Source organism: Corythoichthys intestinalis, chromosome 14, assembly GCF_030265065.1.
Source record: "Corythoichthys intestinalis isolate RoL2023-P3 chromosome 14, ASM3026506v1, whole genome shotgun sequence".
In the NCBI taxonomy this organism is placed as follows: Eukaryota; Metazoa; Chordata; class Actinopteri; order Syngnathiformes; family Syngnathidae; genus Corythoichthys; species Corythoichthys intestinalis.
In genome coordinates this window covers 39466751-39479466 of record NC_080408.1, presented here as the reverse complement: position 1 = coordinate 39479466, position 12716 = coordinate 39466751, and the positions used below count along the sequence as shown (strand labels likewise).

Here is a 12716-nt window from a genome sequence, read left to right as displayed (position 1 = left end):
AAATAAGGATGGGGCAAAAAAGAAAGATAAATTGGTGTGATTATGCCTACTGTCATCAGAAAAGGCTGAACGACCGAAGTAAAAGACTCACTGGCAGTGGACATGTCTGTGAACTTGTCATCGCCTGGGGCTCCTCGACGAGCTCCTGTTTTCTTACTGGCTCTCTTCAGCACTTTGTTGTTGTAGATATTTTCAATTGTGGAATTTCAGTAAATAAAGAATAAAACAAAAAAATAACTTAATACAGTGGTACCTCTACTTACGAACGTCTCTACAAACGTTATTTTCAGGTTACAACACGTTTAGACCGGGAAAATATTGCCTCTTGTTAAGAAAGAAATTTGAGGTGGTACCTCGAGTTACGAACTTCTCTACAAACGTTATTTTCAGGTTACAACACGTTTAAATGGGAAAATATTGCCTCTTGTTAAGAAAGACATTTTAGGTTACGAGAGGTAAAAATACTTAACAAAACTGTAAAAGATACAAATGTACTTCCTGCTTTGAAATATCGCACCATAACATAACATCCTGCTGCCCTTTTGGTCATAATGCTTCCTATCATGCCTCCGTTAATGGCCTATTGTTGATGACATTTCAATTTGGGTGTCGCAGTATGATGATGTGCACGGGTGCAACGGTGTTATTGTTGCTATAGCGGGTCGACATCTGAGCCAAATGAGCACAAGATTCCTCGTGTTTTTGTCTCACCATTGACTTTATAATGATATTGACAGGACACATTCCCCAGGCACTGCGCACGCCTTCAATTAGGGGCAGGGGTGAAAGTGGCTAGAATTTCTTGCCGGAACTCCCCGACGTGAAGATCGCCATGGAGCCAGAATTGTTTGTTATTTATTTATTTTTGTCTTTCATTTGGGGAGGGGGGGGTCAAACCTCTTAAACTACTGAAATGCAAAGAAAACTGTTTTAGCACAGTTATTTCTATAACACACACAAAACTGATTTTCATTCAAAATTGTATTTTTTCAATGATTTGCAAAATAAAAGTTAACAAAAACAGCAATAACCCCAACCTCCATCTCCTAATTTTTATTTTCCCTCATTTCCTCACATACTAAATGCCAAACCTCAATTTTAACTACTTAAGAACATAGGATATACATTAAATGCGAAGTTAATGTGAACATTTACTTTTTTTTTTTAATAATAAAGATGTAAGTAACATACATTCAGAAATATAAACACAAATGACTTATATTATGCAGAGTGAAACGGAATATATTTTGAAGATCGCGCAAACATTGACTTTTTTAAATCATAGGGAAATGAATAAGTAGCCTAACATAAATGAACAAATATAATTGTGTATGTAAATCTGATCTTGGTAGATTGTTTTCTTCTTGGAGCTGAAGTAAATGCATGTGTGGCAGCTTAGCATTTTTTTTTTTTGTACATAGCGTTTTAACAGTTGCTGTCATATTTTCGTAATCAAAGCACCGTGTACGGGAACAGCATTCTGAATCTTATACCGGAACTGCGTTCCTGATCGTTCTGGCCCACTTTCACCCCTGATTAGGGGGCCATCCCAGACTCCGCTTAAGTCGGTCGCAGTTATTCTAAAACACATGCAACGATCCAACGGCGGATTTAGTTTGAAAAAGTAAGAAAGCTGCACTGCATACAAACAGGAAGGACTGTCTCAGGAGTGATTTGTTCGAGGATTCAAGGTAATTATTATATTTTTCGTACCGTGCATGCATTTTGAAACGTGAAAAAAATCAATGGGAGAAATTAACAGCTATACGGCATTGGCGTCATAATTCGCAATATTTACGTAAAATAAATGCTAACTGCCCGTTTTTTTGCTTTTAACCAAGAATCGAGACTGTTTCACGTTCATATCGGTAAGAAATTCAAGGATTTAAGCATTTATTCACAAGAATTTTCAACGTAAAAGCTCTTTGTGGTGATAAAGCAGCGCCACAGTGGCTTAAAGACTAGCAGCACATTCGACATATTTACGTAAAATAAATGCTAACTTCTCGATTTAAAAAAAATATATATTTTAACCAAGAATCGAGACTGTTTTACATCCATATCTATTAAGAATTCAGGGATTTAAGCATTTATTCACAAGAATTTTCAACGTAAAAAACTCTGTCAACTTTGATGGAGATAGGCCCCCTATTAATTGGCCCCGTCCCGTGTCCCGTCAATATATTATGAAGTCTATGGTCTCACGAAGTTTTTGTAAGCCCACAGTTCATTACATTAGTAGCACATTACAACATAGGTCTCATTGAATTTTTATGCCACGAAAAGTGAGATAGGCGATAGGCACCATCGATCTCGTGAAAGAGTGTCATGCCTGAAGTTCTATTTCCTATTTTACTGTTACCATCGTTTTCTGTGCTGTTCACTGTGCAGGTCGTAACTTTTATACCACACAGCAGCAGGAATGCACAAGCTGATTTTTATGAGTACAGTCTCTCACATTTTAAAAATGGGTAAAGATGTAATTATATATATATATATATATGTATGTATGTATATATATATATATATATATATATATATATATATATATATATATATATATATATATATATATATATATATATACATATATACTGTATATATACAGTGCCTTGCAAAAGTATTCGGCCCCCTTGAACCTTGCAACCTTTCGCCACATTTCAGGCTTCAAACATAAAGATATAAAATTTTAATTTTTTGTCAAGAATCAACAACAAGTGGGACACAATCGTGAAGTGGAACAACATTTATTGGATAACTTAAACTTTTTTAACAAATAAAAAATTGAAAAGTGGGCCGTGCAATATTATTCGGCCCCCTTGCGTTAATACTTTGTAGCGCCACCTTTTGCTCCAATTACAGCTGCAAGTCGCTTGGAGTATTTTTCTATCAGTTTTGCACATCGAGAGACTGACATTCTTGCCCATTCTTCCTTGCAAAACAGCTCGAGCTCAGTGAGGTTGGATGGAGAGTGTTTGTGAACAGCAGTCTTCAGCTCTTTCCACAGATTCTCGATTGGATTCAGGTCTGGACTTTGACTTGGCCATTCTAACACCTGGATACGTTTATTTTTGAACCATTCCATTGTAGATTTGGCTTTATGTTTTGGATCATTGTCCTGTTGGAAGATAAATCTCCGTCCCAGTCTCAGGTCTTGTGCAGATACCAACAGGTTTTCTTCCAGAATGTTCCTGTATTTGGCTGCATCCATCTTCCCGTCAATTTTAACCATCTTCCCTGTCCCTGCTGAAGAAAAGCAGGCCCAAACCATGATGCTACCACCACCATGTTTGACAGTGGGGATGGTGTGTTCAGGGTGATGAGCTGTGTTGCTTTTACGCCAAACATATCGTTTTGCATTGTGGCCAAAAAGTTCAATTTTAGTTTCATCTGACCAGAGCACCTTCTTCCACATGTTTGGTGTGTCTCCCAGGTGGCTTGTGGCAAACTTTAAACGAGACTTTTTATGGATATCTTTGAGAAATGGCTTTCTTCTTGCCACTCTTCCATAAAGGCCAGATTTGTGCAGTGTAAGACTGATTGTTGTCCTATGGACAGACTCTCCCACCTCAGCTGTAGATCTCTGTAGTTCATCCAGAGTGATCATGGGCCTCTTGGCTGCATCTCTGATCAGTTTTCTCCTTGTTTGAGAAGAAAGTTTGGAAGGACGGCCGGGTCTTGGTAGATTTGCAGTGGTCTGATGCTCCTTCCATTTCAATATGATGGCTTGCACAGTGCTCCTTGAGATGTTTAAAGCTTGGGAAATCTTTTTGTATCCAAATCCGGCTTTAAACTTCTCCACAACAGTATCTCGGACCTGCCTGGTGTGTTCCTTGGTTTTCATAATGCTCTCTGCACTTTAAACAGAACCCTGAGACTATCACAGAGCAGGTGCATTTTTACGGAGACTTGATTACACACAGGTGGATTCTATTTATCGTCATCGGTCATTTAGGACAACATTGGATCATTCAGAGATCCTCACTGAACTTCTGGAGTGAGTTTGCTGCACTGAAAGTAAAGGGGCCGAATTATATTGCACGCCCCACTTTTCAGTTTTTTATTTGTTAAAAAAGTTTAAATTATCCAATAAATGTTGTTCCACTTCACGATTGTGTCCCACTTGTTGTTGATTCTTGACAAAAAAATTAAATTTCATATCTTTATGTATGAAGCCTGAAATGTGGCGAAAGGTCGCAAGATTCAAGGGGGCTGAATACTTTTGCAAGGCACTGTACATACAGTATATATACTGTACATATATATATACAGTATATATATATACAGTGGAGAAAATAAGTATTTTAACACCCTGCTATTTTGCAAGTTCTCCCACTTAGAAATCATGGAGTAGTCTTAAATGTTCATCGTAAGTGCATGTCAACTGTGAGAGAGATGATCTAAAAAGAAAAATCCATAAATCACAATGCATAATTTTTTAACAATTTATCTGTGTGATACAGCTGCAAATAAGTACTTGAACACCTATCAGCTAGAATTCTGACCCAGAAAGACCTATTAGTCTGCCCATCAAAAGTCCACCTCCATGTAATATCCTGAATCAGATGCAATTATTTGAGCTCGACAGCAGCATAACGACACCTGTCCACCCTATACAATAAATAAGACTCAAACTCCTAACATGGTCAAGACCAAAGAGTTGTCCAAAGACACGGGAAACAAAATTGTTCACCTCCACAAGGCTGGAAAGGGCTACGCAGCAATTGCCAAGCATCTTGGTGAAAAAAGATCCACAGTTCGAGCAATCATTTGAAAATGGAAGAAGCAAAACATGATGGCTCTCAATCAGAGTGGAGCCCCATGTAAGATATCACCTCGTGGAGTCTCAATGGTCCTAAGAAAGGTGAGAAATCAGCCCAGAACTACTCGACAGGAGTTGGTCAATGACCTGAAAAGCGCTGGGACCACCGTTTCCAAGGTTACTGTTGGTAATACACTAAGACGTCATGGTTTAAAACCATGCATGACACGGAAGTTTCCCCTGCTTAAACCAGCACATGTCAAGGCCCGTCTTAACTTGGCCTATGACCATTTGGAGGATGCAGAAGAGTCATGGGAGCAGGTTTTGTGGTCAGATGAGAGTAAAATAGAACTTTTTGGTGATAATTCCACTAACCGTGTTTGGAGGAAGAAGAATGATTAGTACTCTCTCAAGTACACCATCCCTACTGTGAAGCATTAGGGTGGTAGCATAATGCTTTGGGAGTATTTTTCTGCAGGAACGAGTGTACTGTATTAAAGAGAGGATGACTGAGGCCCTGTATTGTGAGATTTTGGGGAACAACCTCCTTTCTTCAGTCAGAGCATTGAAGATGGGTCGTGCCTTGGTCATAAATTGCTTAAAAAAGAATCATACGTTGTGACTTCTGGATTTTTCTTTTTAAATTATATCTCTCACAGTGGACATGCACCTACGATAAAAATTTCAGACTCCTCAATGATTTCTAAATGGGAGAACTTGCAAAATAGCAGGGTGTTCAAATACCTATTTTCTTAACTTTATATACAGTATAAGGTTTATTTTATTTAAGTGTAGTAAGAGCTTACCATCTAATGCTGATCTCCCCGAATTCTTGTTCTCCTCTGCCAGCATTACCTCCTCTGTAATGACAGAAAGGTTTTTAAACAGAATTCATACAAGTAGTTACTGGGTGATGTTTGTTTACTTAAATGCATATGGACAGGAGGCGTCTGTTAGGAGTTTCAGTTACCCGGGAAATGGCGAGAAACGAGGTAAACCGGGCAAAACAAATTGGTTGCGTAGCTCCACAAAATATACACATTTATCAGTTGACGGACACACATTTTAGATATTGATAATGACAAGTATTAGTTCAATGAGATTCTTGAGTTTTCAGGTTTTTTTTTTTCTTGTATACATTGCCTAATTTCTAAATAAAAGTATGTAGACAAGCACTATGGACAATTGATGGTATTGGTAAATCTATTCATCAGGGTCGTTAGAGTCATATAATTTGTGTAGCAAAGTTTGTTTGCCGAATCCCACCCATGATGCAATCCCCTCATTTTTTTCAAATCCAGGGCCAGCATTGGCTTAGAGCACTGGGAATCAAACCTACTCAGCATGTACCACCACACTATCAGTCCTTCTACTTTGCAGATCTAATTATTAACAGGATTTTTTTTTCCTGATGAAAAAGGAGTCATCACATTTTGAATGTTGCCGAGAATTGGGACAAGAGCCTATTAGTCTATTTGAGGGAATACAGAACACATTGAGTGGATGGTTCCGATTTCGGGAGCGAGAACAGCACTGATGTAAATGCTCCGAGGCCAGTGTGACCTCCTTGAGAGAAGGAGCTCTTATTCCCTGCTCAGTTCTCGCAATAACTCTCACTCTCGCTTCCCACACTCACCCACACCAACAAGCACACACACACACAATCCACATGCATAAATGTGCACACATTTACTGTAAGCGAGTGAGTCAGTATCACCTTTTTCTCACCCTCTACTTGCGTGGGAGACGGCCAGCTCAGACGCCATTATAGCGCTTGTGTGTGCATCCCTATAGCGCAGACGCCCGGTGTGTACCCAAAAATGACGTCGGGTGAATTTTGCTCAAGTGAAAAATGGCGAGTGAATTATCCAAGCTCGCACAGTGATTTGTTGCAGTACCTGCCCTGTCTATCCAGGCGCGATAGCCATTCAGTTCGCGTTCCACCTGCTGCTGCCTCCGCAGCTTCATGAAGGCCCGCCTGTTCTCCACTCGTTCTCTCTCCTTGGCAAACTCTCTGAGATGACATGAATTCAATTAAAAAAGAAAAAAGAAAAAAAAACACACATAGCTCACTGGGTGCCTTTGACAGCGATTAGCACACAATTAAACTTTTCAGGGACTGTTGTCACTTCAGGGAAGTTATGATTAGCTTAACTATTTCATTACCAGCCCAGATCAGAGTATGTGTTGTGGTAGTTAGTAAAAGAAATTGATATTGAAAACACCTATTGATGGCAATTTTCTTTTGGTCGCTTCCAGCCCCTCCCAGTTAAAATGGATTGGACGTCTATTGCCGCCAATGACAGCAAAAGAGTTTAGCTACAGCAGGGGTGTCCAAACTTTTTGCAAAGGGGGCCAGATTTGGCGATATATTTAAGCAACTTTTAACAAGCCATTCTGTGTGTCACAATTGCTTTATTATTATTATTTTTAATTAATAATTTCAACAATCTCGCAACTAGCCTATGTGGCGTTCTCTTTCGACTCTCGGGATCTTGCGAAATACTGCTGCAGTAAAATTAAACTAGCTTCAAGTTGCTTCAATTTCTCGCTGCGTATCTTCCCTGTAATCTTGTCGTAGATGTCAGCGTGTCTTGTTTGGTAAAACCGCCTCACATTGAAGTCTTTCACACAAACCCAGAAAACCCAGCAGAGGCCGACTCGGCCCTTCTCAAGACAAATACTCCTAATATTCCCAAGCAATGGCCGATTTGGCCTCTCCTCCGGAAAACCGAGAGGTGGCTAAAATGACCCAGGTGCTTTTGAATTAGCAAGTCGTTGTCCGACAGTAAATGCAACCACTAGACAGAAATTGTGGTAGTAAGTGGCTCAAACGGAAGAGAACACACCACAGTTGCATTTTTAATGTAATAGTTTGTGTCAGTTCAAGTAAAGTTACATTTATTTATAGAGTTTTACACTTTTTACACATTTTTAAACTCACTTCTCCTATACTACACGCTCAAAAAAAAAAAACCAAAAAAAAAAAAAAAAAAAAAAAAAAATGGCCCGAATGTGTACATTGCTTTGAAAAAAAAGTGTTTTAGAACTGCAACTGCACTTTAAATGTAAAGCAGGAGTTGTGTCTATAGTTTAGAAGGACTGAATCAGGGGCATGGATCATGGATTTAAAATACACATTTGGGCCATTTTTTTTTTTTGTTTTTGTGTGTGGAGTATAGAAGAAGTGACTTAAATGGTTATTAAAAAAAATAAGGGTAAAACTCCATAAGTAAATATTGCTTGACTTGAACTGACACAAACTATCACATGAATAGTTCAACCGTGGTGTGTTCCCCTCCGTTTGGGCCGCATACCAACACAATGTATATCTAGTGGTTGCATTTCCATATGAACGGCTATTGTCTGTTGGACAACGACTTACCAATTCAAAAGCTCTTGGGTGATTTTGGCCACCTTTGGGTTTTTCCGGGGGAAAGGCCATATCGGCCTTGCTTGGGAATATTAGGAGTACCAGAATTCTCTGGGACTTCTAGTGTTAAAACCAGCGACTGTCTCTTTGCAAAAGAGGCAGACAGAGTTGTTGCATATTTTAGTGAAGAAATAGTCCAATTTCCACCTATCCTTGAAGCGTCGGCCGTCGCAGTCAACATTTTTTTTTTTTTGCTGATTTTTGCCATTTTAGAAAATTGGAAGTCAAGGGTCACACGGGGTAATGTTGCTTAGAGTGCTGCTGCCTTTTAGTGGGTAAATGAGGAGCAGCATTTAATGTGTGAGCTACTTCATATGCTGGTAGCAGTACTGCTGACCAATTTATCAAGTCTGTGTGCGGGCCAGACGTTATTGATCTCATGACAGAGGCTGGGGGCAGGATGAAATTTGACCACGGGCCGCATTTGGCCCCTGGGCCGCACTTTGGACATGACTGAGCTACAGTATAGAGGTCACAAGAGATTTATAAAACAAAACAATAAATAAATGAATAAAAAATTAGGGGAAACGTCTATAAAACTGTGGTGTGACCAGCTATGTTGTTTGTTTTGGTGACAGTGCCACTGAGGAAAAGACAGGAGGCAGAGCTGGGGGTGGCAGAGATGAAGATGCTGAGGTTCTCTATGGGAGTGACAAGCAGTGTTGTCAGTAACGCGTTGGTGTAATCTGATTACTTTCCTCAGTAACGAGTAATCTAATGTGTTCATTTCTGCAAACCAGTAATCTGATTAGTTTCCTAGTTCTTTAGTGTCTGTGTGCTACTATACTGCTAAAAAAAAATAAACGGAAGGCTAACACAACACGTTGTAGATCTGGATGAATGAAATATTTTTATTAAATACTTTGTTCTTTCCATGGTTGAACGTGCTGACAACAAAGTCAGACAAAAAGTATCCATGAAAATGAAATGTATCAACCCATGGAGGTCCGGATTTGGATTTATACTCAAAATGAAAGTGGAAAAACACTACAGACTGATCCAACTTTGAACCTCTTCCTCCTTTAAACAAGTCAAAATGAAGCTTAGTAGTGTGTTTGGCCTCTGCATGATTGTATGACCTCCCTGCAACGCCTGGGCATGCTCCTGATGAGGTGGCGGATGTTCTTCCGAGGGATTTCCACCCAGATCTGGACTAGCACATCAGTGAGTTCCTGTACAGTCTAAGGACCAACCTGTCGTCCTGTAGGAGATTCCAGGAGACAGGTCCAGGAGAGCTGGACAAGGCCGTAGAAGACCCTCAGCAGGATCGGTATCCCCCTCTTGGTTCAAGGAGGAATAGGATGAACACTGCCAGAGCCCTACAAAATGACCTCCAGCAGGCCACTGGTGTGAATGTTTCAAACCATACAATCAGAAATGGGCCCCATGAGGATGGTCTGAGGGGCCTGACATCCTGTAGAGAGCCTTGTGCTCACTGCCAATTACAGTAGAGCTTAAGAGGTATTTGCCATAGACCACCAGAATTTGCAACTATGCCACTGGCTCTGTGCTCTTCACCGATGAAAGCAGGTTCAACCTGAGCACATGCAACAGACGTGATCCGGAGGTCCCATGGAGAACGTTATGCTGCCTGCAACATCATTCAGCATGACCGGTGTGATAGTGGGTCAGTGATGGTCAGGGGAGGCATATCCCTGGAAGGACACGCAGACCTCTACAGGTTAGATGACGGCACCCTGACTGCTATTAGGTATCGGGATGAAATACTTGGACTCATTGTCATAAGCTAAGCTTGTGCAGTGGGACCTGGGTTCTTCTAGGTCCTTCCTAAAGGAAGAAGGAATTGATAACATTCACTGGCCCCCACGTTCGCCTGACCTAAATCCAATAGAACACCTCTGGGACATTGTGTTTAGGTCCATCTGGCAGAGCCAGGTTGTTCCTCAGACTGTCCAGGAACTCAGTGATGCCCTGGTCCAGATCTGGGAGGAGATTCCCTCGGACACCCTCCGTCGTCTGATTAGCAGGATGCCCAGGCGCTGTAGGGAGGTCATCCAGGCACTTGGAGGCCATGCACACTACTGTGCCTCATTTTGGCTTGTTTACATGAAAGTTGAATCAGCCTTTAGTATGTTTTTTCCTCTTACATTTTGAGTATAACTCCAAATCCAGACCTCCATGGGTTGATACATTTGATTTTCATGGATAATTTTTGTTTGATTTTGTAGTCAGCACATTCAACTATGGACCGAACAAAGTATTTACTAAAAATATTTCATTCATTCATATCTACAATGTGTTACGTTACGTCGTCCCCTTTATTTTTTTTTTGAGCGGTGTATTTTGCTATGCTTCATAACGTATGTATAGTAAAGAATATTTTAGTCATGTACGAAGACCATTTTGAATAGAAAATGTTAAAAAGGTTCTTGCTACGTGTTTGTTTCTAAGGAAACTGCTCATGGCACACTGCACAATTATGCCATGAGGTCACGTGTTTGTTTATAATCTTTGGGATGTGTTGTAAATCTGATTGAGTGTGAAGTGCTTATATGCCGCTACGTTTTGTGCCAAATTGACCGCGTGTGTGTACGGCATACTTCCGCGACCTTTGTGTATATTGCACTGTGCAATTTATTTGTGTGTTGTTGTTTATCGTGCAGTCAATTTGAATTGTTTTATATTGGCACTGATATGCTGTTAACCCTAACCCCTAACCCGCAATTCAGAACTTTGGATATGAGACTTGATCTTTGAGTTAGCGGGGTGTAATTAGTCGGTGGAGTTAATTGATAAAAACAAATTCTATGCAGTTTGTAAATTATCTGTTAATTTAAGGGCTCTGGAGTGGCTAAGGTGGTTAAAATCATCTCTATCAACTAATTAAACCTCTGCTAACTCAAAGATCGAGCCTTATGTGAAAAAAATCTGATCTTGCTCTTTAAATTCAATTATCGGAAAGTCAATTACACCCAATGACATTTTTCTTTTGTCATTCTGATATTGAGGCGGCAAAAGGAGAAAATTGGTAAAAAGTATCTACTAAATTACTTAGTTACTTTGATAATAAAGTAATCAGTAAAGTAACTAGATTACTTTTTTGAGGCATAATCAGTAATTAGTAATTAAATTACTTTTTCAAGTAATCTGTGACAACACTGGTGACAAGGATAGATAGGATCAGGAATGAGCATATCAGAGGGACAGCACGTTAGAGGATTTGGAGAAAAAGTCAGTAAGGCCAGACTGATATGGTTTGGGCATGTCCGGAGTAGAGATAGTGAGTATATTGGCAAAAGGATGCTGGATTTCCATAGGATGTTAAAGAGGACATTAAGGTAATTATTGTGAGAGCAGAGGATGCAGAGGACAGGGTTAGATGGAGTAAACTGATTCGCTGTGGTGACCCCTGAAGGTAAAAGATTACATTTTTGTTGAATTTTATTACAATTTGTTGTCATGTATGTTTTTATTTAGTTTTGATTTCATTTACTCAGGTCATTTATATATTTTTTATTAATAGAGAAAGGCTGAGGTAGATGAGGCCAGGATAAAAGTAATAAAACATATGAAGCGGTTACACTCACCCCGACAAGACTCCCAGCACCAGGTTGAGCACAAAGAAGGAGCCAATAATAATGAGTGGGATAAAGTACATCCAGTTCCATGTAGGGCCCAAGGCATCATTAGTCTGAGAAGGAAATGATCCAACAACAAAAACACAAATTCACATTTCATATTTAAAATATATAATTTTTGCGTAATCAACCACTTAAAACGTACAAAATTCAATGCAATACCAATAAAGAAATAAATAAATGAACACAAAGTGACATGAAATCAACAAGAAGGCACCAAAATTAACAGGATCTGACCAGAAATAACCAGAAAGTGAAGTGACAAAAGTGCAGTAAAATCAACAGGAAATTACCTGGATTTCCAAGATGCCCCAAAATTAGCAGGAAGTGATTGGTAAATCCAAGGGCGTAGGTTTGCATAGGGACGGGAGAGTTCATAACACTACCAACTTTTCAGGATGCTCAAATTGTCCCCATCAACTTTTAAGCAACCTTATTTGCATTATATAATGACTTCAGTTACATAGGTCATTTAGATTGTCTTCTCATATGTTATAAGGATAGAATGATTTTCATTATGTTCAGACTTACATTTACCCCTTTTCACTTGCTGAATGTAGCCCCCCCCTCATCAAACACACGTTTTATTGGCTGATTATTTGACACCCCCCACACACACATACAGTGACAGCTTCGACTGAAGTACAACATGTGGACATCGGACCACCTCCTTCACCCCTTTGAAGAGGAGGGATCATAGAATTTTATTTGAGTTAGCAGCAGCAGCAGCAGCAGATGCAGCAGCCACCACTGTAAGTAATGTAAAAAGATGTCAATGTCGTGGAGGTGGGGAACACACCACTAATTTTGCTACTGAAAGTCCAACCTGCATCAGAGTTAGCATAACATTAAACTGTGTGAATTTGATAAACTGCAAAACTTAAGTAGGAAGCTGCTTTTACTTTTACCTTGTTTTTACGTT

General features: G+C 39.7%; 1 protein-coding gene across 1 annotated transcript in view; it reads right to left on the bottom strand.

Moving 5' to 3' along the window:
- LOC130929544 (voltage-dependent R-type calcium channel subunit alpha-1E-like) overlaps positions 1-12716 on the bottom strand; it is a 118181-nt gene that overhangs the window by 41255 nt on the left and 64210 nt on the right. The window contains exons 9-12 of the mRNA XM_057856760.1: positions 11744-11847; positions 6661-6776; positions 5569-5622; positions 92-172 (exon numbers count right to left, since the gene is read on the bottom strand). Of these exons, the coding sequence (XP_057712743.1) occupies positions 92-172; positions 5569-5622; positions 6661-6776; positions 11744-11847 (355 nt within the window). The remainder of the gene's footprint in view (positions 1-91; positions 173-5568; positions 5623-6660; positions 6777-11743; positions 11848-12716) is intronic.